The sequence below is a fragment of the Haliaeetus albicilla genome, chromosome 2 (assembly GCF_947461875.1).
Source record: "Haliaeetus albicilla chromosome 2, bHalAlb1.1, whole genome shotgun sequence".
Taxonomy (NCBI): Eukaryota; Metazoa; Chordata; class Aves; order Accipitriformes; family Accipitridae; genus Haliaeetus; species Haliaeetus albicilla.
Window position 1 is genome coordinate 71,509,233 of NC_091484.1, and position 22,311 is coordinate 71,531,543.

The following is a 22,311-nucleotide window of genomic DNA, read 5'->3' on the forward strand; positions in this document are numbered from 1 at the left end:
CTTCTTTCTCAGAAACTGGCTTCACTGTGTGATTTACTTTCCTAATCAAAGCAATTATTCTGAACTACAGCCATGTTGTCCTGAGCACTGCTACAGACTGTTGTGTTACCACAATCTACCAAGCAACAGAATATGCTGCAAAGAAGCAAACTCACAAGACATGAGTGGTACTATCTGAACCAGAAAGCTTATTAGCAGTGGTACAGAGAGGCCTTCAAATTGAAAGACAATGTCAGAGAACTGGCTCCCACATGATCAGAGGCTACCAGCAGTTTTAAAATCTTATTAAGCAAACCTATCCTCCAAATCCCCTTTATTGCCAGTTTTTGGGCAACCGCATCATCTCTTATTGGACCCAGATCAAGAAAAACACTGAAGATTGGAGGAGAAAAGAAAAAGGGAAAGGTACACATGCTATTTTTAGATGTAGGTTATAAAATGATCAAGGCAGAAAAGGAGCAAGAAATGGTGAAAGAAGCAGACAGAGCAGGAAGGGAATAAATGGGACTGAAAAACCACACTGGTGAGTTTTGAAACCTGGGCTTACATGCCTGCTACCCAGTGTAACACAAACAGGTACACCTGCTAACTGGTTAACACTTGCTAACCCCAGAGTCACGCAAGGCAACATTGATGTATGTGGTACTTACATGCCTTGGCTTCATTGGACCCTGTCGTGGCTGACACTGCATCCTGTTGTTATTTGGCTGCTGCTGCGTGGCCTGCATGTGAGGCCTGAACTGTGGCTGGTTCATGGGCATCAAGGGCTGTGGTGGCCCTTGGAGATGATGATGGTGTTGCTGCTGCTGCTGTTGGTGATGGTGTTGCTGCTGCTGCTGGTGATGGTGCTGCTGAGGCTGAGGTTGTGGCTGAGGCTGTAATGGAGGATGCAAGGGACCCTTCATGTGAAGAAAAAGATTATTTGTTTTTAGTTTCAAGGTCATAAACTCCTGAAAAGTAGCTCCAGCCTCCCAAGTCCTCAAAATACCTGTATGCAGCTACGGACCAGGCTGAACTGGAAATATACCGAGTGAAAAACCAGACTAACAGAAGCTGTGCAAGGTAGTTCTACACTTAAACCTGCGTAATTCAACAGTTTAAGTGAAAAAAGGTGAATGCAAGGGTTCCTGCCCTCTGCCCCCTCTTCTAATGACTTTTAAACTGTTTTTTTGTTTGTTTGTTGGGGTTTTTTATATCCCCCCCCCCCAACATCACCAGCCTCCAGGATTTCCCCCACGTTCAAAGCACAGACACCATGAAAAGATCCCGCAGAAAGCCCACAGAACATGCAGGGCCCTCCACACCACCCTGCAGGTTCCCAAAACATTTACCCACTTGAAGCAGCAATTCGGCTTCCTCCTGGTTTGCGGGAGGCCCCCGGCTCCCCGCCGTGCTCCGCAGCTGAGCGGCAGAGGGCGCTCCCGCCCTGCCGCTGACCCCAGCCGGGGCACCGGGGCCGGGGCACCGGGGCCGGGGCACCGGGGCCGGGGCACCGGGGCCGGGGCACCGGGGCCGGGGCACCGGGGCCGGGGCACCGGGGCCGGGGCACCGGGGCCGGGGCACCTCTCCCTACCTCTGCGGAACTAAAGCAAGTTAAGGAGCCAGGGCCGGGCTGCAAGCTCGCTATCGGAAATACGTTAGCGCTGGCAACTGGGGCGAAAATGAATCGCCTCTTCAGGCGCAAGCAATAAAAAGCGTTACAGGTCCATCTGCCTCATACCTGTAATCTCGAATAATGGCCCTTGAGTTACGCTACTGCTATCAGCCTACCAGGCGTCACGCGTTCCTCGTAGGTGCTGCAGACCCGTACCTGCATGCTGGGCTGCGTGTGTGCGGCGAGGAAGGGCTGTCCCGGAGCCTGCAGGAACTGCTGCCTCGGAGGGATGAACGGCCGCGGGTTTGCCGAACCCGGCTGGTTGAAGTGGAGAATCCCCACAGGACCTTGAGGCTGCATGTTCGGCCGTACCGGCCGCTCTCGGGGAAATACTGGTTGTTGTCCCTGCTGATTAAATGCTGGCCCGGGCTGGCTGAAGGGCATCGGATTTTGGGTAGGGACAGGATGCGCACTATTAAGAAGTGGGGGAGGTGGCGGTGGTGGGGGGCTTCGCTGCTCAAACAAGTGATGACTTGGAAACCTTGGATCTGTGGGAATCAGGAAAGCAATTAAACGACAAGCTCCCAGGGACACAAACACATTCCCGAAATGTAGAACTCATTCTGATTTGGAAAAGTAACCTGAAATTTGTAAAAAGCAAAATTGTATGGGATGTTTTAATTTTTAAGAGCTACCCTCAAGGTTATGTTTTTCTTGCTTCTGCCACTTGTGTATAAAAGAAACTGATGCTTGAAAGACTAGCACAACTGGTACTTTGCTGGAATTAGCAATACCTTTTAGAAATTCTACTTTAATGAAATCAATTAAGGATTCCAGGGATTATAGTTTAAACCACACAAGAACTCATAGAACGTTGATACCATTTGCTGACCAGATATTTATCAAATTTTTTACATATTTTGTGTAAAATGTCTATAACATATACATTATATACATGCATACTATGCATATGCAGTATATACATGTACCTATATATATACATACACATGCACTTACCATCTATTTTGTTTGCTATGCTGTATCATTTTAGCTAACCTTAACAGATTTTTTACAGCACACACATAGTCCAGGCAGTTTAAAAAGTTACTAGTGGAAACCAAAGCGTAGGGAGAGTACTAGTTATCTAAAACGTAACAAGTTACAAACAACTTTATTGCAACAATCACTTAGATATTAATTTTATTTTGTATCTGCATAAATATCCAGATTGATGGTAGTTACAGATGGAGACATACATTTACATCAAAAAAGTAAAAAGATACCAGACCACTGGAATTTTTGGGATGTACTAGCCTGGCTACATCAAACAGGATCTTGCGGCCTTCACGTTCTTCCGAACACTTCATGTCATACGATACACACTGACACTGCATAGCCATTTTACAAAAAGTGGATTTTGTATGTTAATGGAAATAAAAATGCTTACCTGCCGCTAAGAAGAAAGGATCTCTTTCCTGAGGAGGTGGAGGTGGGAGCGGTGGTGGCGGTGGTGGTGGCCCTCTCCACTGGTCCTGAATTGGCAGCCTTGGGGCTTGGGAGAAGTTGGTAGGAACTGGTCCAGGCGTATGCTGTTGAAAGTCTGGAGGGCCCTATTTAATAAGGCAGAACTAAGGTTAAGGCTAACACCCAGGAATTTATCTGTTGTCTGCTATAACTTTTTTCCTCTTACAAATACAATTGCTTTATGATTTATCTCCTATCGTCTGTACAAGTCGGCAGCTCTTACTGAGTCATTCTTTCACAATGGAAGAGATATTAAACCCCAGCACAGTACCTTGAAATGAATTCACAATGTTTTAATAATCACTAGCACCACAGGAATGCCATTTCTTCTCAAGCTTATTGAAATCCATGCAATTATTGACCTTCTTTCCCATTAATCCAAAAAAATCTGAATGTCTACTTTAGAAGACATTCCTGACATTTATCTTCTTAAACCATGCCATTCTTCACCACCAATTTAGTACAACGTAAGCTGGAGAAGTGAAACAGCTTTACTTAAAAAAAGGGGGGAGGGGGGGAAGGACAATTTATGGCATCCAGAAAATTAAAGAAGTCATCTTTCAAAAAGAAGTAACAGTAGAGCGATACTTCTGTCTATTCACAACCTCGCATCTGAAGCATTATAAGAAAGAGTGCAAAATTATCTTTCCTCCAGTAAGGTGGTTTTGGTTTTCTTTTTTTAAATGTAAAGTGAGCCTTTACATACTGCACAAAGCAGGATGTTAATCCAAAAGCAGAACTTTGCAGAAGACACACTTAATTGAGTAATTAACGCTATCATTTTTTTCTTTTATATCAAAAGTTGACAAAATACATTGGCAATCTCTGATAAACGAAAGCAGCTTTGCTTCACATCAATCATTATATTCACAAGCATCTCCTTATTATGTGTGAATAAATCAAATAAGTAATGAAAATCTAAGAACCTTCTTTTTTTTTCCCTCTTTATACAGATTCTGAAATCAGTGGTGCCATCTGTTCTGTCTACATCTGATGCTCACCTTAAAGCTTAAAACCCGCCATTGCTGAAGACATGCTTTTCAAAACACATTTCAGACCAAGCACTCCCTGCTAGACTGAAATATGGTCATCAGCAAAGGACCAAACAACTAAGCTGCAGTAGCTTATCATTTATCTATTGAGCTACCCTCACCAACAGTACGCACAGTTTCATCTACCCTATTTGTACTGCAAAAATACTAGCATTTTAGGAAAAGAATTTCCCACACAGCAAAAATGGGTATTTGCCCTGGAAACTGAAGTCTACTTATTAATGAAGTAGCAGGAGACAAAGCTGCTTCATACCCTTCTACCAGCACAACACAACTGGGATTGGCAAGGCCCAACCAAGTAGATGAGAGGCACTGAAGATCACAGCCATTATTAAATCTGTGGCCTTCTTGAAAACACCTACACGGGCATATGTTTATATGACCTCTTATTTGGAAGCAAGACTGTGACTACTTATTTTATGTCATTATACAGCCATCAACTGTAAATACTTTATCATTCCTAGAGATTAAAGGTTCTATATCTCATTGCCAGTGCTCCTTCCTAGTCAGCCAGTCTCCCGTGAGTATTTCATTTAGTGGAAAGACATCATGTTACACTCAAGCATGACAGTCCTCATAACATACACACTGTTTGTAGGAGGAGCTGCTACACTTCTCCAAGTGAACAGTTACCAACACAAAATACTCTTGCCACCTCGGAAGAGACTAACACCTTTGAATTTCACAGACTGTCTGCAAACAGCAGCAGTTGGAGGAAGAGGGATTTATTTGGGATGGAGAAAGTGACATTTATTTGTCTCATCAAAATCCATTCAGGTTTAGCTGAACAAGGCTGTTCAACTGCATTGCCCTTCCCTCGTGTTGAGCAGGACAGCGCTGGCTGCCTGCCAAAACAGCAACTGAACACAAACCTTGAGGAACCTGACCCTTCGCTCCCAAAACACACCTCTACCATCACCGCACGTAGGAGCTGCCAGAGGTACTTTCAAACTCAGGTTAAGTGCATTCCCTGATCTTGGAAGCCTTGGTGATAAAAGCCTATTTCTCAAAGCACTGCTCTTACAGCCATGCTAGAGAATACACAGTGCTTCCACAAGCTGCACAGCCTCAAGGGAGGCACCCAGCAAACCAACTGATACTTAGCCATTTAGTTATTAGTTTATCACTGGATAATGCATAAGGTCACTGCAACAGAGGCAGGGGAGAAAGCAGTTCATTAGGGCAGCTTCACACAAGACGGGTTTTATCTTGCATCTTATTTACAGCATGTAGTCACATGAGCATATCGCAGCTGGGGAGAGAAAGCGGTCTCAACAGACAACCTTTTTCCTATTTTCAGAGAGCTTGACTTGGAAGCTCTGAAAATTCTCCCTGTATTTTTCTCTAGACACAACATATGCCTACTTATATCTTAGTTATTTCTAAAATAGCCAGCAAAAAACAAATTACATGGAAACTTACTGAAACCTGGGCTAATAAAATATAAGTATCACATATTTGGCAGCAGTAATGTTCTGACTAGGCTTGTTTCCAAGCACCAAATGGCACTGCAGTGACCACAGTCTCCTCTGCTTCTTCCAAACTCCACGTATTCTGTCCTGGTCAAGGTAACAGATCCTTATCAGTCTCTCTCCTCACTCCCAGACTTCAGTTTTAGTGTTAGGCTACAAAATACAGGCTTAGGCTACAAAATAAGCACGCATCTCTGCATCTATGACCAAATTTGTCACCCAGTCTCAAGCATCTTCCCCAATATTAATTCTTTGTTGAATTAGCCTGTTCTGGTCCTGCTTGTTCTTCAGATACATTCTCTCACCCCTATCATGTCTTTCACTCTGCCCGCTGGTTCCTAATCCCAGGATGGATTCAGCTTCCCAGCTCCCTGACTCCAAGCTGGTGGTCTTGTCTTCTGACAGCCAGCCAGGAGCTCCTATTTACCCAACCTTTCTCGCCTGTACACTTAGTCCAGGCAATTTTCTCTCTTTTTCCTGCCAGGGAAGGAGAAGTAAATGAGACCACAGGTTGAAAAAGAACCTTTACTTGTATTTTAAATAAACACTTCTTCATACCAGCTTTCCCTCTCCTGCCAACCTGTACCCTTGTTATTATGCCCAGATCGACCTAATCCCAAAGCAGCCCTGCACTGCAAATGCATGGAAAGTCCTGCTGAATTTCACACAGCTCTCATGTACTGAAACATCCTCAATGCAGCCAAACTCAAATTTTCTTCCTTGAAAAACTGAGCAATAAAAAAAATTCTAAATAACTCATCTGGGCATAACAATGTTTTTCTACTGTTTCAGTCTTGGAATGAAAATATTTGGAAAATTTCAACCAAAACGATTCAAAATGAGGCAGGCAACCAGCACAACATCTTGGTTCAAACTACAGAAGTCTAGTAGTACTACACACACTGAGAAGAGCTTTATATTTCCCATCATAAGGAAACTAAACCCTGATGAAATAAGATTTAGCTAAGTTTTAGAACTGAGTAGTACAAGGTTATTTTAGATCTAAGAAAGGTCACACTTTAAAAAAAAAGATATTATAATTTAGTTACAGAAAAATTACAGAAACCAATAACCAGCAAGATATTTTACTGTTAAAAATATAAGCAATACTGATTTCAAGCTCCCTTCAGTACCTATTGTGGTTTAACCCCAGGCAGCAACCAAGCACCGCACAGCTGCTCACTCAAGTCCCTCACAGTGGGATGGGGGAGAGAATCAGCAGGGTAAAAGTGAGAAAACTTGTGGGCTGAGATAAAGACAGTTTAATGGGTAAAGCAAAAGCCACATGCACAACCAAAGCAAAACAAGGAATTCATTCCCCACTTCCCATGGGCAGGCAGGTGTTCAGCCATCTCCAGGACAGCAGGGCTCCAGCACGCCTAACGGGGACTTGGGAAGACAAATGCCATCACTCTGAACGTCCCCAATTCCTTCTGCTTCCCCTAGGCTGAGCATGACGTCCTATGGTCTGGGATAACCCTTGGGTCAGTTGGGGTCAGCTGTCCCAGCTGTGTCCCCTCCCAACTTCTCATGCCCCCCAGTCTGCTCACTGCTGGGGTGAGAAGCAGAAAAGGCCTTGGCTCTGTGTAAGCACTGCTCAGCAGTGATGAAAACATTTCTGTATTATCAACACTGTTTTCAGCACAAATCCAAAACATAGCCCCATACTAGCTACTATGAAGAAAATTAACTCTACCCCAGCCAAAACCAGCACAGTACCAAAGGTGTATTTAAGAAGCTTAATTTAAGAAGTAAATATTTACTGTCTTCTAAATACTTTCACTCATTTTAAGACAAACTGTTACCCAAAAGCCGGTACCCAAAACTCCCAACAAATGCCCACCAAAATACATTGAGAAAATTTTTTTTTGCTCTAGTTTTATTAGTGGTATATTTCATACAAGTATATCCCACAACACAAGTTTGGGTCAAAATAACTACAAAATCAGAGGAGAAGGAAATATGTGAAGTTTGGAACTCTTCCTATTGGCCTAGCATTTTTCCATCCCTTACAGTTAAGAATTCTGGGTCTTTTTCCACTTATTTTTTAAGTAAGATTCCAGTTAAACTTTGAGGCTGAGAAGTTTTTAAAGATAACAAATATTTTCCAATCCTAAAGCAAACCCTCCTTCTCTATTTTGCGTTTAAAGTAACACAAAGATCCTTTTTATAATCCTGCAACGAACATGAGCTATCCCTCACTGTCAGGATTCATTAGTGCTGAAACCATGACCCTTCCCTGCCAGAGCACTTATTCTGCACACAGTGGAACAGAGGGTTGAGTTTTTTGCAACCTGAAAGTTTAAAAAATGGCAAAACTACAGAAGTACAGCTGATATAAATCATACCACAGTAAAGCTGCATGCTATACAGACAATTGAGTATCGCTAAGAAATACCTACTTATTTCATCACTGAACAGCTTTTAAACTTTATGTATATGACATTTTGAAGAACTACTAAAATATGACTGATCACATTTCTTGGCTGATAACCAAAGGCCAATCATGCAAAATTAATTGCAAAGATATTTGTTATTTGCTGAAAAATGAATTCCCAATATTTGCTTCTAAAAAAAAGAAATTAGTTTGATTCTCTTCCCTCTAACATCCATGAAATGAGTGACCTCTACTTTTTTCCTAAACCAGCTTTGCTTCTACTATCACCAAAGAGTGAAAAAAAATTCTGCCCTAAATTACAGTAACATGGGTAGGGGGAAGCTCGTATTTTCAGATTTTACATTGCTGAGATTTTTCTTCTGAAAAACCTTTTAGGACAATTCTAACAGTAATTTGATTGTGTGATGGATTAAGTTCACATACTACATGTGAAACTAAAACTCTAAGGTTCAACTAGAGCTACTACTTCCAGACACAAACTTTTCTTTTTTAAAGAAAATTTGTAAACTATGGTGGATATTTTTCCAAGTTATGAGGTGCTTGTCTATTATTCTGAAATACCATTACTTTTTTTCCCCCATTGATTAGAAATACACTAATACTACAACTTCAACTTTTACTTATGCCAAATTCTAATTGTCATAAAAATAGTACAAAGTAATGTAACAGTTCTTCACTACTTAAAGTTTTTGAGGGTGTTGGGTTTTTTGTTTGGGATTTTTTTTTTTTTTTTTTTTTTTGCTTAACAGTAGTTAAACTATAATTCTAGGAGTGGATTATTTTACCATTAGTGTTAAACTCTACATTCAGCAAGTATTTGCTGCTAATAATCCCCAAGTGCCCTCTGGTATTTTGTAGAAATGACCACGCAGAGCTATTTAACTTCAAAAATTAATGAAGAGCAGGTGCAAAAGCCAGTTTTCATAATGGTCTATTTTTGATAAAATAAGCATACTGTAACATAGATGCATAATAAATCTTTATATGCACAGTAGTTACTCCCATTTTTCATGGGTTTGCTATCCGGACAGTTTCAAATTACAACCAAGTATTCAGTACACACATCAACTAAGACTCCCTACAGAAAATAAATTTAACTATTACTTCACCACTATTAAAGCTTTTAGGAAACTTCCCTACTTAACATGTCTCAGAGTCTCCAAAATACCTATTTTCAAGTTAACAGGTTGCAACCTAACAAAAGAGAGAACTGCAAATTCATACGATCAGCCAAGGCTGCATATTTCTACATTTCAGTCCAACATTGGGGCCAACTCTGACACTGGGGGAAAGCACAAAATATTTCTGTGCCTTTCCAGTGAGATCCCACAAGGCTGGTTCACATTCATACAGAAATGGTTACAAGACTGAGATACCAAATGTCCATATGAGAAAGACCCAGCAGAGCACATACCGTAACTTTTTGGAGGAATCTTCTCCCTTTCTCATCATTATTGGATTATACAGTATCATTATTGATTTAGTATCATTAATATTGATTATTTAGTATCATTGTCAGATTGATTACTTAGTAGAAGCACACCAAATTGCAAGGAAAGACTCCTAAAATGGATTTTTTAGCTAGATTTAAAGCTAGTTGCACAAGAGCACAGAATCAGGAAACGGCACAAGACTCAAAGCAGACGTATCCACCATGCCACCGTCTGGCCTTGAAGTCCTTAACCAACCAAGGCGTACCCCTTCACAAAACTGCAACCACTTCAGCACTATAGTTCCTTCTAAACCACTACCTGCAGCCCTGGTGTTAGCGAGTATTTCAAAGACCTGAGAGAGAAACTGTCATTTTAGAAAGCTGGGGGGCTCTTAAACAGCCTCTCACAGCAAGGCTTTGTGGGCTGCAAGGGGACAGAGCTCTGGCCATTCTTTCTTTTCTTCTGTTAAAACCAAGACATGTCAATGCCTAAACACTGAAAGCAAGGTACTGAACATCAAGATTTTTCTTAAACTACCAAAGAAAGCAATTTTTGGTCTCTACTTTTTCCTGGTGTTAAGAACTGTGTTGAACTCTATCATTTAATTTATCCTTGTCTAATTTTACTTTGAATATTCTTACATACCACCTTCTTTTGAATACAAGAACTGAGGTCTAGAAGGAAATTACATTGGAAATAGGGTTCTGTGTGGATTTCCAAAGAGACCACAATCACAGACATTTTAGAAATACTTCAAAGGAGAAGATAACAGCACACTGAAGTGCTACTGACAGGTATTTTACTGTCTTAAATCTTTAATTTTGTGAAGTTTACTCTGACAAAGAAAAAAAAAAGTACCCATTCTTCCTCCCACACACACTATAATTTACAGCACCTCAGATTGACATTTTTATACAAATCAGCATGCCTGCAGATTGTACAATTTCCCCTTTTACTAACTTCCACTATTCAATACAGCCAAGGCATAACTTACACCTTACCAATCACTTTTGGAAAAAAAAAATGCAATGCAAACTTGTGTCTACAATTCATTAGAGTTGTGAATAGCTCATTGAACATGACTTTCACACACTCAGGCAATCCCACCTTCTGAAAGAACATGAGATAAGGTTACTTTAATCCTTTCAAAGAACTGCACTATTTTGCCTTCCTTTTATCCCTTTAAATATCCTTCCTAGTTAAGAAATTAACATTCTCTCTCATACAATTCTTACACAAATTGTACTTTTACTTTTCTGCATCTCTTGTTAATTACATGATGTTATCTCCAATAATCTATTCATGAAGCACAGATAACTTTGGTTACCAATAAAGGGGAAAACTTAGCATAAATTGCTTAGCACAAAGTTAATCTTATAAAGCAAGGAATAAAGAGGATCTAACAGCTATTATATGACTTATCAGCTTCTCTAAAAGGGTCACTCTACTTTTTTTTCATGAGACTAATTAAATACCTTAACAATGTCATTGAAACTTCATGAATCTTTCAATAAAATACACCCTGCCTCTACAACATGTTTTCATTTATTAATCTCACTTAAAATGCAAAGAGCTAGGAGAACCCCATTGACAGTTAAGCAGGGCCACTCAGTTAATTCTTCTTATACGGTTTAAATGCAAAGAATAATGACCACTATAACCTATGACAATTAAAACTATTGCCATCTGTCACAAGATGTTAATCCTCTTATTTCAGCAGCTACTAGACTTTTTGAAAAGCTTTCCTAAAATGCCTACCTTCCAGTACAAGGAACTGACTTTTCATCCTCTTGTGTAGGAAGCCTTGCTTCATATATCTTGGACATGGTTCAAAAATTTTCAAGTAGAAATGTATATATCCCACAAACCATGGCTCCTCACATTCAAGTTTCACAGTACTCATCTACTGTGCACAGCATACAGAAAGGGAATGATTCACTGAAATTTTATAATAAAACTTATTTTGGTAATACAGTCTAAATGACTCAGTAGTGTCCCTGTGATGTCTATGACAATCATGTAATTCCATCAAGGTGAACTAAAACCTAGCAAGCACCATGATTTTCCCAATGGATTTAATATTATAAGACGACCTTATCTAAAAATTCATGCCTTAAATACATTTCAATCAAGGACAAAAATTAAAGTTCAGAATGATTGTAAAACTCAGGACAATGATTGTATGCTAACCATACATGACTCTTTTCAAAGCTTCTGGAATATATTTTCTGAGGGGAAAATACAAGGAGATAGCAAGTGCTGGTTCAAGTATGTGGACTGCACAGATCCTAGAATTACAGGCAGATTGAGTCTGAGAGAGGATGGGCTGATATTCTCCTCAACTGAGCCGAGAGTAATTTTTAATATTAAAAATGTACCACATAACTTGGACAAGCTTCTCTTTGATACTACACAACTCCAAGAGATTAGAAAGTGTGTTGGAAGGTTTAGGCACAAGTCCAGGTCATCTGTAAGAGAAATCACCAATGTCCAGTTTCACTGTTTAAGGTCCCAAAACAGAATTCAGCCATCATGGAAAACCAGTACAAGCAAGGAGAGAAAGGCAGGGAATCCCTTATTTAAGCCAATTTATGATCAAATAGCTAAAATAAGGACAGAGGCAATGCAGAAAAAGGATACTCGCAGCATACTGAAACAATCCAAAGTTCAGGAGACTAAAGCTAAAAAATTAGATTCATTGTATATTAAAAGTATCCCTTTTCAGCAAGTTTCAGGGCATCCCCTCTAATACATCAAAAGCAGGGACATATTCATGTTGCAAATGGAGACAAAAATACTCCCGGCTTCAGTGTTTCTGTAAGAGAAGCAACAAAGCATAACAGCCCACAAGCAACCAGTTCTACACAGAAGGACTGCTTCACAGATAGGTTTCTTGAACCTCCATCTGCTCTACCATCAAGGTACGTATGTTAGAAAAGGAAAATCTGCAGGACAAGTGGCCCCGTTCAAGAACAATTCTCAGAAAACACTCCTAAATGAAATGCTGGCACAGGAAAGGTATTGTTAACTAAATCCCCACTCTAGCTTTAAATTTCTAACAGTGCTGATGTGCAGAAAAACCATGCTCCCATCCATCTGTTTTGTATGGATGAAGGAAGAGTGTCTCCAGCAAGCAGAGACAGGCTATAATAAGAAATAGTGTGACAGACAAGTTGTAGCAGCCTGCATTGCCCAAAGGAAGAGTAAACCCAAGCCTCTCAAGATTAGAGCACAAACCTAAGTAATTTCTTAAACAGGTGTTTTAAACTAATTTATTGGGAAGGTTCAGTTTCACTTTAGCTTCTAATCTTCTTCAGGGGTGTGGTGTTGAAGAGTGTGTGCTTTTTGTTTGGTGCCCTCTAGCTTTTTAAGATTAAGTACAATACAAATAGAAATTGGAGAAAGAGTATAAGGGACATTAGTGCCATTTAGAATGATGAACTCTTCCTTGAAGTAAGAAAATTTCATAATCATTCTATTTAAAGGCAATAAAAGCCTTCTGCATATTTTTTGTGCTGAAAGCTTACAGTTTTAGTGATGTGTAAAAAATTAGGGATGCAAAAGTTAGGGACTAACAAAATTAATACCTTATCCTGGGACTTAGCAGAGACTACTCCATGGAAATATTATTACAGTGTTTATTTACCTAGTGTATCTTGGTGACCTGCAAGTCACTGACAATTAGAAACAACTCTGAGGTCAGAACTACAATGGATCATGAATATCAAATTCAGGATTTCTGCATTACACTAAGTTTGAAGGTGCAGCTACAGTTAATTTAAAAACAATCTGAGAACCTCATAGATAAATACACGTGACTTGGGGACGATGCTTCCCCCTTCAACAAAAAAATGCTCAGATTGCTACCAAAAAAAAAGTCAAGCAGCAGCCAGCTTTACTCAAAACAAATATTAGAATTGCTGCTAACTGGGACTTTCATCTGTATTAGAAAATGACATTTCAGACCTGACTATTTAGTAGTTAAATACCTGGTTCCTGATTTTTAATTCTGTAAGGAAATCTCATTTTTGAGATGTTTTATACATCTCTGACCTTGCAAACACATTGATACGAGAACTTTACATACCCAGAGCTCCCAATGTGCCTGCAGGTACTAGTCACATGTTGTGTATGAAGGTGTGAATATTTTTTCCTTTTTGGGTATCCTACAGTCAACCCATAATATTCCTCTAAATTACCTCATTTTATTGTAAACAATAGTACGACTTACTGTTTTATAATGAATGAAGCATTTTTTCCTTTCACATTCTAAAGAATTAGCAAGAACTGAACGTGCAGAAGGTGAATAAATACCAGTTTATAGATTTTATTTTTGTATTGTGATGACAGAAATGTACTGAATTATCTTTTAAAAGGACAATTTCTCAGTGAAAATAGCTTAAGAGAACTATACTATCATCTAGGACTCTATAATATTATAATAAATATATTTTAGTTCTCCATTCAGTGTTTAAGCACTAGATTACTCTTACTGCATTGTAGTAGGAAGTCAATTGCATATATTAATTGGATTTCTTTATGAGTCTTGACTTATGCAAAATATCACTTTAACAGTGCCTAGTTAATGGCTACACAGCTATATGCATAATACTTTTTCTTCTTTGCCTCGATAAAAATTTGTGCTTTGCTTACAAGGCTTAAAAAACTTCAAATTTAATACATACAAATATATCAAAAACTATGTACATACCTATATAGATAAATACATATCTACATAAAAACTTTTTTACTGCGAGGGTGACTTGAGCACTGGCAGAGATTGCCCAGGGAGTTCGTAGAATCTCCATCCGTGGAGATACTCAAAAGCCATCTGGACATGGTCCTGGGCAGCCGGCTCTGGGTGGCCCTACTTGAGCAGGGGGGTGGACAAGATGACTTCCAGAGGTCCCTGCCAACCTCAGCCAAACTGTGATTCTGTATTTAACAGGTACTAAAGCTGAGATTGAAGAAAATCTAGCATCATTAACAGAGAAGAAAAAAAAAATTTCTATAACTCTGGTTTCCCTGGCAGTGCTAAAGAGCAATCACTTAACAGAAAGGTAAATGACAGTAACTATGAAACATAAAAGCACAAGTTTTCTGTTTGATTTTAATATCTACAGAGCATGTGCACACTGGAGCTAGCATGACAAGTTAAAGGGTTACTGCATTTAGAAACCATCTATTTCCCTCTTATTTAATAGCTGTTAGCATCGTGTTTAGCTGCTGCTGCTCCTCCTGCAGATGGGAATTCATTGATATGATTAAATTTGATGGTATGATAATGTATGGTAATCGTGATTAATCAGAAGCCCACTAGCAAATGGAGGATGTTGGGTATTATGTCACCTGCATTTTAAACTGCATTCCCTCTATGCCAGCCTGACAATATTTGACAGCTGGAGGGATCTCATGCTGCATCTGCTTGCTACTACTTATAGATCTGATAAGAGAAAGTGCCCATCATTCCTTCACTATCTTAAGTGCTGTAATTATAGGGCTTTGCAGTCAAGTTGTGAAAACAGTGAGTGTTAAAAACGAAAGCTTTTTGCTAGCTGCTGAACAAGCTCTGTCTCACATCTGCAAGGGCTATAATCTGAAAGAAATGTAATTTGATGCAGCAGTCTCGTTCAAACATGATTTGCATGAAATGCTGTATAAAGCACTATCCAAGAAATGTCAATCAACACCACCTGATACCATGTATCCTGTTAAATGAAAACAAAATGCTTTCTACACTACCTGTGATCTGCCACTGCTGCACAGTAATAGAGTGAAAATTTCATTTACTGTTACTCATTATAGTAAAGCCATAGCTAAAGCAGAATAATTGTGAGGAAGTAGGAGAATCATTTTCACAAGTGGCTTTTTATTCGCATTAACAGTTTGTCTCCTACATACATACTGTTGCAAACATGTACTAGTTACTAAATACCATTACTTACAAAATATCAGTTTAAAATGACTGACTGTACTCAGATGCAAGACTGTTTAAATTCTCCTTGCTGTGAGTACTGGAGAATACCAGCCACGACCTTAGTAGGAGTTGCTAAAACCCTTATTCACTTGTAGCAACTTAAGATCGAATTTGAAACAAGGGAAAAAAATTTTACTCCTATTTGCATTTCCCACAACAAACAGCAAACACTATTGCAAGGAGTTTTGTTTTCAAAAGCACTGCAAAAAAATTGCTTCTACGTACTGCAAGAGGTGTTTACATAAAGGCACACCCATAGACCCAGGTACACTGTAATATCCGATAAACTGACCCCAGTTTGCTAAAATGGTGTTGTAGGCTGATCCAAGTCAGCCCAAAGACCACTTTGGGGAAAAAAAGTAAACTGTATTCTAATGTACCTTTTATAATTACTTTGTATAGCACTAACATATTGCTCGTCTAAAAGCAATGTTTCAGGCAAGTGGCAATGAAGGACAGCAATCTGTTTTGAGCAATGACTGGGCACCTGTTCAAAAACCTCTCACAGATTAAAGCATAAAGTGTCTAAAACCAGTGTCTGAATTACAAACAACACTTGAAAGCTCAGAATTCATCAAACTAGAGTTTTCAGAAATGGTGAAAAAACAGAACCAAACCTAATCACAGCATCCATTTAAGACACCACCTGATGTCCTGGAGATGAAGTGGAAGCATGTTGAATGAGAATATAAAAGAAAGTTTACTAAGGTTTTTGCAGTTTAAGGAAAAAAAATAAAAATCAAGTATTCTTTGGGATAAAGATGGTCTGAAAAGAAATTTTAAGGTAAGTTTCGAAAACAAATCATGTCAAAACCCCCTGGAAACTGAAAAGACGTGATGTAGCATATTCACAAGGGCCTGAGGACAAGTCACTCTATTAAAGTCTTATTTTTAAACTGAATAAAACATAAAACTTGTGTTATACAATTCAATTTTTTCAGACTTGAATTCAGCAGTTATCTGAAAGGCACTCAGTGCACTAACTAAGGTGTCCTATCAAATGAGGAAAGCTTTGTGCATTAAAAAATATCAAAACCTTCCCGGCCTACATTAGTCAGACAGACACTAGTGCCACTTCAGACTATTCCTAACTTCAGCTCTGAAACTCAAGTTGACCGAAGTTAATAAAATGTGTCTGTGGGATGGACACCTGCCCAGCTTGTACCATACCCAGGGTGTCACTTTAAGGATAGCAGCTAAATCGGAACTTATCCCAAGTTCCTGAAAATTCTCCTGGCAAAAGGCATACAGCTGTGTTAACAGGCTCTGTGCTCTCTGCAGTGGTTTCAGAGAAGGATCCAGGAAAAGACAGGGGGGCATGGCCTCAGACCTGAGGAATTCCTCTTTTCTGCCTTGAGCAGTGTGAGGCAGGTTCTCCCCAACTTTCTTCTTCACTCCAAATGCCCCACTCCAGGCCAAAATTTGGATGCTGGGGATACCTCATAATTTCTGGCTGAAGAATGTTGACAGTGAAAACCTTTCCTCTGATGGTGAAAACCTTTCCTCTGCCACACTCCATCCCAAAGTGGCCACAACAACACTCATTCCACTTTTATATGTCCTTAAAAAATTGCACACGTGCCGCGTATGAGTATTTCTTCAGTGTTCATTAAGTTAAATAAATGATGTTTGAAGCAAAAAGTCTATAAATTTTTCTTCAGGCAAACACTGAAATATTTCAGACACAGATTATGCTAGTGGACTCACGTAAGGGATGAAAAGATCTGGACCATCAACTTAGCTCCTAGTTTCATATTAAGTGATGATCTGGCCTCTATAATAGTCAGTCAGTACCAGCCTACATACAAAGTGTTTAGAAACACCTCTTCCATTTTCTATTTAATTTATTCTTCCCTTGTTTTACCCCATCCTTCTTCACAGAAAGCAGGAGCTGAATGAGGAATTACCCCAGATAACAAACACTGCTGGACAGGAACCACAATGGTCCCTCTTGTGTAACAAGAAAAACCACAGGCTCCATACCTGCACTGCGACATTCACAAGAATTAATAATTTGGTCAAGAAAACATGTGAAAAGTTCAGAAGACCCATACAACTAGTCTGTGAACAAAGTCTTCTGTCACCTTCCTTTAAACAAACCAGTCTCCAAAGTAGACTGTTATTTGTGACATACCAACTGTGACACTGAGACAGAAACTCAGAAAAAGGCATCTCAACCACTTTAAAGCAAAGGCAGATGACAAAAAGCAAGACCTTCAGGAGGACTCTGCCTAAGAAGTTAACTTAATCTGTTCTTTAAACAGTTTAAAGAAAACACGCGGTTGGCACTTGCACAGTTCCAGGTTAATTCAAATAGCTGGAAAAACATTAGCATCAACTATGCTTGAAGATTGGATTACTGTCATCTACAGCCACTTGAAGAGTACTGTGTAATTTACACTAGCATAGAAGCCTCCACAGAACTAAGGTCTTTAACTCCCAGCTACCACAAGTTCACCACATTTCTCAGCTATAACATGTCTCAGATCCACCACTTATGCAGTCCTAATCAGTTGAATATAGCTCTCAAACATCATTTGCACTAACAACTTCCTTCCTTGATTCAAGATTACTGTAAATGTTAAAATAACTCTAAATAGGGAACACAGATTCATTCCATTATGTCCTTTCTAGTTCTTCCTCTCCAAACATTTCAGGAGGTAAGCTTTAAGTAAGAAATAATTGAACAATGAGCCCTAGCCTGAAATATAAAAATTTAGATTCAAGGTTAAGTGAATTTAATCAGTCCCAACTCCAAGCAGGTTCAATCCTGATCAACATTACCCTGATTTAGTACTACATTATTTCTTATAATTTAGAACTCACACCAACATGCTAACATGCTCATTACAACTTTGTTCAACTCTTCAATTACATCCTTCTGCAGAAGGTTGTAAGAATTAACCATTACATGGTTACAAGTCACTTCATTAGCCCTAAATTAATAACACCTGGTTTCCAATGGATTTATGACTTGCAATTGATTAGCTCTGATTGAAGCTCTTGCCATGTTTGGAGCACACACAGGCTTCTCTGCACTGAGAGGTTTCTCTACTAGATTAAGACAGGAACTCAAGAGGCAATTTTTCCTTCTGTTAGGGTACTAGCCACTCTTAGGTCTCTCCCTTGCAAGAATTTCATTACCTTTAATGTTTCCACCTCTGCCACATTCAATCAAAATAAACCACCCAGTTCAAAGTTAAAAGGGGAAGCAGGCTACAAATATTTAATTCTAACCCCACAGTTTTTTAGAAACAAAGCAAACAGAAAAATCAGTTGACTATTATCCTTTGATTAGACAATCCTAAAACCAAGAGCAAATTCAAGTTATTACATATCCAGAGATTCTTTCTATAATGAGGAAAAGTATGAATGAACTACAGTCTGGAATACTACTTTGATCTTTTTCAAATGGCTTGTCAAAGTTGTCTAACCATTGCTATACTGCTATAAGTCAACATTTATACATAAACAAGAGAATTATAATGGCATAAAGGCATTTGACATGTAACAGAGCAAAAAAGCTAGTTCTGCAAGATAAAACCTTAGTCAGAAAGTAAATTTGTCTGCAGCTCAAGAGCTGCCATACTACATTTAATAAAACAAACATGAGATATGTACACAGTGACACTTAATTCCTAATCCTAACATGACTGATAACCTATGCAAAATTTATAAAGTACTTCATAAGGGAAGTCCATGTTATACCCATTTTGTAACTCAGTGAGTCATGAAAAGATTAAGTAACTTTCTCAGGGTCATATAGCAGGTTACAAGCTGAAGCAAAAAAAACCCCATACCCACTCAGGGCAACCAAATCACAGTACGGGATCCTCCTAGTTAAGCTAGCCCCCCTCCTCTTTTTTCATAAAGAATTACACTGACTCTTTGCTAGTGCATTGCTTACATAAAAAGGCAGCAAGCAGTTAAGTATTTTCCTTCAGGCAAAAGGAGCAAAGTCCTACCAAAAATGTTCAATCTATTTTATTCCCTTTTAAAAACTGTTGCATACAAGATAAGCTAGGTTTGCAGTACTTCTCAACTTGCAAAACCAAAAGTGAACAGAATTAAAATCTAATTTCACAGTCAATTTAAAAAAATTAATTTCCAATTTTTCTACACTGATGTAAACACACTTCAAAGGTGTCATTTACAATGCCTTTACAGATATTCCTTGTCCTCCAATTTCTTTTCCATCCCAAATTGTGTTTATTGGCAAAGCAACTTAGGGTCAAAGGAAAACAAATGCAATGTTTTCATAAAAAACAATGTGAATTACTTTTAAAAATGTTAACAAGGTCTCCACACAATACTAAAGGCTGCTGAAGAAAACTATTTCCTCTGAAATCTGCAGTATTTTTTAATAGAAAAACATCTCCAGTTAAAGCATTGATGATAAAATTACATAACATGAATGTACTTAATGAAACTAGTTTTACTGCTTAACCTTTTTATACTTCACAGAAGAAACATGGCAATTTAAAAACTCAGTTACTGTACAAAATATGGACATCACAATTCGTAAGCTAGATGTCCTGTAGGAAAAATATTCTGCATCAAAACCAACCAGGTATGCATACGGCAATCAAAAGTCACAGCAGGTTTCTGAAATCTGCTTCTTTCAAGAATACATCTGATCTCTATGCAAGCAATTTACTGTGTGATACTACACAGATGTTCACAGACATCTACTTTCCTCCTTCAACACTGCACACATTAACAGAGGATAATTTTTGTGTGTTTTATGTATTTGGGAAATATCATATATGTGTCTTTATTTGAAAATATTTAACACAATATCGCACAAACTATTTTTTCTTTTGCTTACTTTGATACTCTGCAAACCACCTGAACTAAAAATTTAAGACAACAAAACTGTGAAATGATGAGAAAAGGTCTAGAAGCACGCATTCTCTCCATTTGCAAAATTAAAAAAAATTATCAAGTGAAATTAGCCTAGTGAAGCAACTAAGTGCCTTGTTTGTTTTAGAAGTTAGAAACATAAGAGAAAGCAAGGTCATGCAACACCATTCCCATTTTTTATATAAAAAAACATAAGAGCATTTAAATGCCTAAAGTAATGATAAAAATGATTGCTGATTTTTACAATAAATATATATTACTGCTTTTTAAGCTTAGGGATTATTTCAAATAGCCTTTTATTATATCAAATAAAATAAGGATTCTATTTATACAGAAAGAGTCAAGTAATAAAATGAAGCCCATATTCCTTAAGACAAGATGAATTCATGCCTCTCTCACTGGAGAGACTGGTTCAACAATTTTACAGTTAAACAGAATTAATTCTACTCTCAGAAATCCATTGACCTTAAGCTTTTAACAAACATTTTCAACTGCAGAGTGTATTGTCAATATTTACAAATCCTTAAAATTATATTTCACTAGAACAGCTTTTATTTGCTATATTAATATTTCCTTGCAAATGTATGCTTATCCATATCAGAGAAGAAGAAACAGCTGCTACTCACAGGAAATCTCTGGGGTCCTACAGCAGGTCTTGGCTGGGCTGGAACTGGCAGCAAGGGCACTGAAACAAGAAGCACCTTTTAACACCATTTGTTTTACCTAACAGTTGTTGCTGTTATTTCCAAAAGCAGTTGCAATAAGAAGCCATGATTAAAATCTGCTACGTTTACCCTTACATGTCAGTTCCTACAATTAACTTTAAGCAACCATTCTCTCCCCTGCAACATGCAACAGGGCAATTGGGATTCTTCTAGTTAATTTATATAATTTAATTCTGCATTTTCCAGAATTAAATTGCTCCTTGTTGAAGGAAGGAAAACTAGAATACTTATTCAGTCAAAGACATCTCTTAGACAAAGCTGACAGAGACTCTAACAATTTCATGTTTCAAATAGAAGGATACATAATTAACTCGCCTTCTCAACTTCACACCCCTCAAGATTTCCTAGGTATCTCCCAGTCTCACTGCCAACCTCTCACAATAAGCATGGGCATAAGAGACTATCTGGTATAAATCACTGTTCATAGAAGGGGCAGTGGCAATTAACAGCAAGCAAAAACTACTTAATCTGGCCTTGCCACTGTAACTGTATATGCAACTGATCACTGTTTGTGTAATCACAGAACTGCTGATCTCAGATGAAAGACTGCTATTTCATAAAGAGACACCATGGAGAATTAGGAGACCCTCTTCCTGAAAAATAACCTCCAAAATTAGTATTCTGGGGGGATTAACATGGGTGACTTGTCCACACAACTGCATTTCAAAAGACTAGTCACAAAAAAATATCTCCCAAAACATTCACTTAATATTATGGCATAACGCATCTACAGCTGGATCACCTTGGGGACTGAATCTATATTTGAATCACCAGTACAAAGTGTAATGACAGGTTTCCCATTTTCCAGTGCACTTTTTATTTCCTCTGCATTTTCTGAGTGGTTAAAAATACAAATGTTTCAATGTTAAGCAAAAGGCCTAGAGAACTAAAACAAAGCATTTCAAACAGCACTAAATGTGTTTGCTCACCTACTAAAAACTTCTAGCAAGGTTGTTTTTCTTCAGGTTTTTTTTTAGCACTTCTAAAACCTACAGGGAAACATTTCCCACAGAGGGCTAAACATCAACTTTGTAGTCAACTACTGTATTACACTTCAGAGCAGGAAAGATAACAAATGCAGCTAGTTTAAGGGAGAAGTTGGGTGCATTTCCCAGTGCAGGAGTTTGCTAAGATGCCTCAAAAATCCCTTTTTGCTTGGTAACTGAGGCACAAGAACTAATGCATCAGTGGTTATTTTTAGTTCATGTCCATGTCTGGCATCCATCCACTTTTGTTAAGTACTTGTGGTTTACTAGTTCAGGGACTGGCGGAG

At 38.6% G+C, this 22,311-nt stretch overlaps 1 protein-coding gene across 5 annotated transcripts in view; it reads right to left on the reverse strand.

Moving 5' to 3' along the window:
* Window positions 1-22,311, reverse strand: part of RBM33 (RNA binding motif protein 33) — a 109,810-nt gene that overhangs the window by 44,983 nt on the left and 42,516 nt on the right. For all 5 annotated transcript variants that reach the window (XM_069778199.1, XM_069778200.1, XM_069778201.1 and 2 more), the window contains exons 10-13: window positions 20,940-20,998; window positions 3,042-3,204; window positions 1,811-2,142; window positions 651-899 (exon numbers count right to left, since the gene is read on the reverse strand). In XM_069778199.1, the coding sequence (XP_069634300.1) occupies window positions 651-899; window positions 1,811-2,142; window positions 3,042-3,204; window positions 20,940-20,998 (803 nt within the window). The remainder of the gene's footprint in view (window positions 1-650; window positions 900-1,810; window positions 2,143-3,041; window positions 3,205-20,939; window positions 20,999-22,311) is intronic.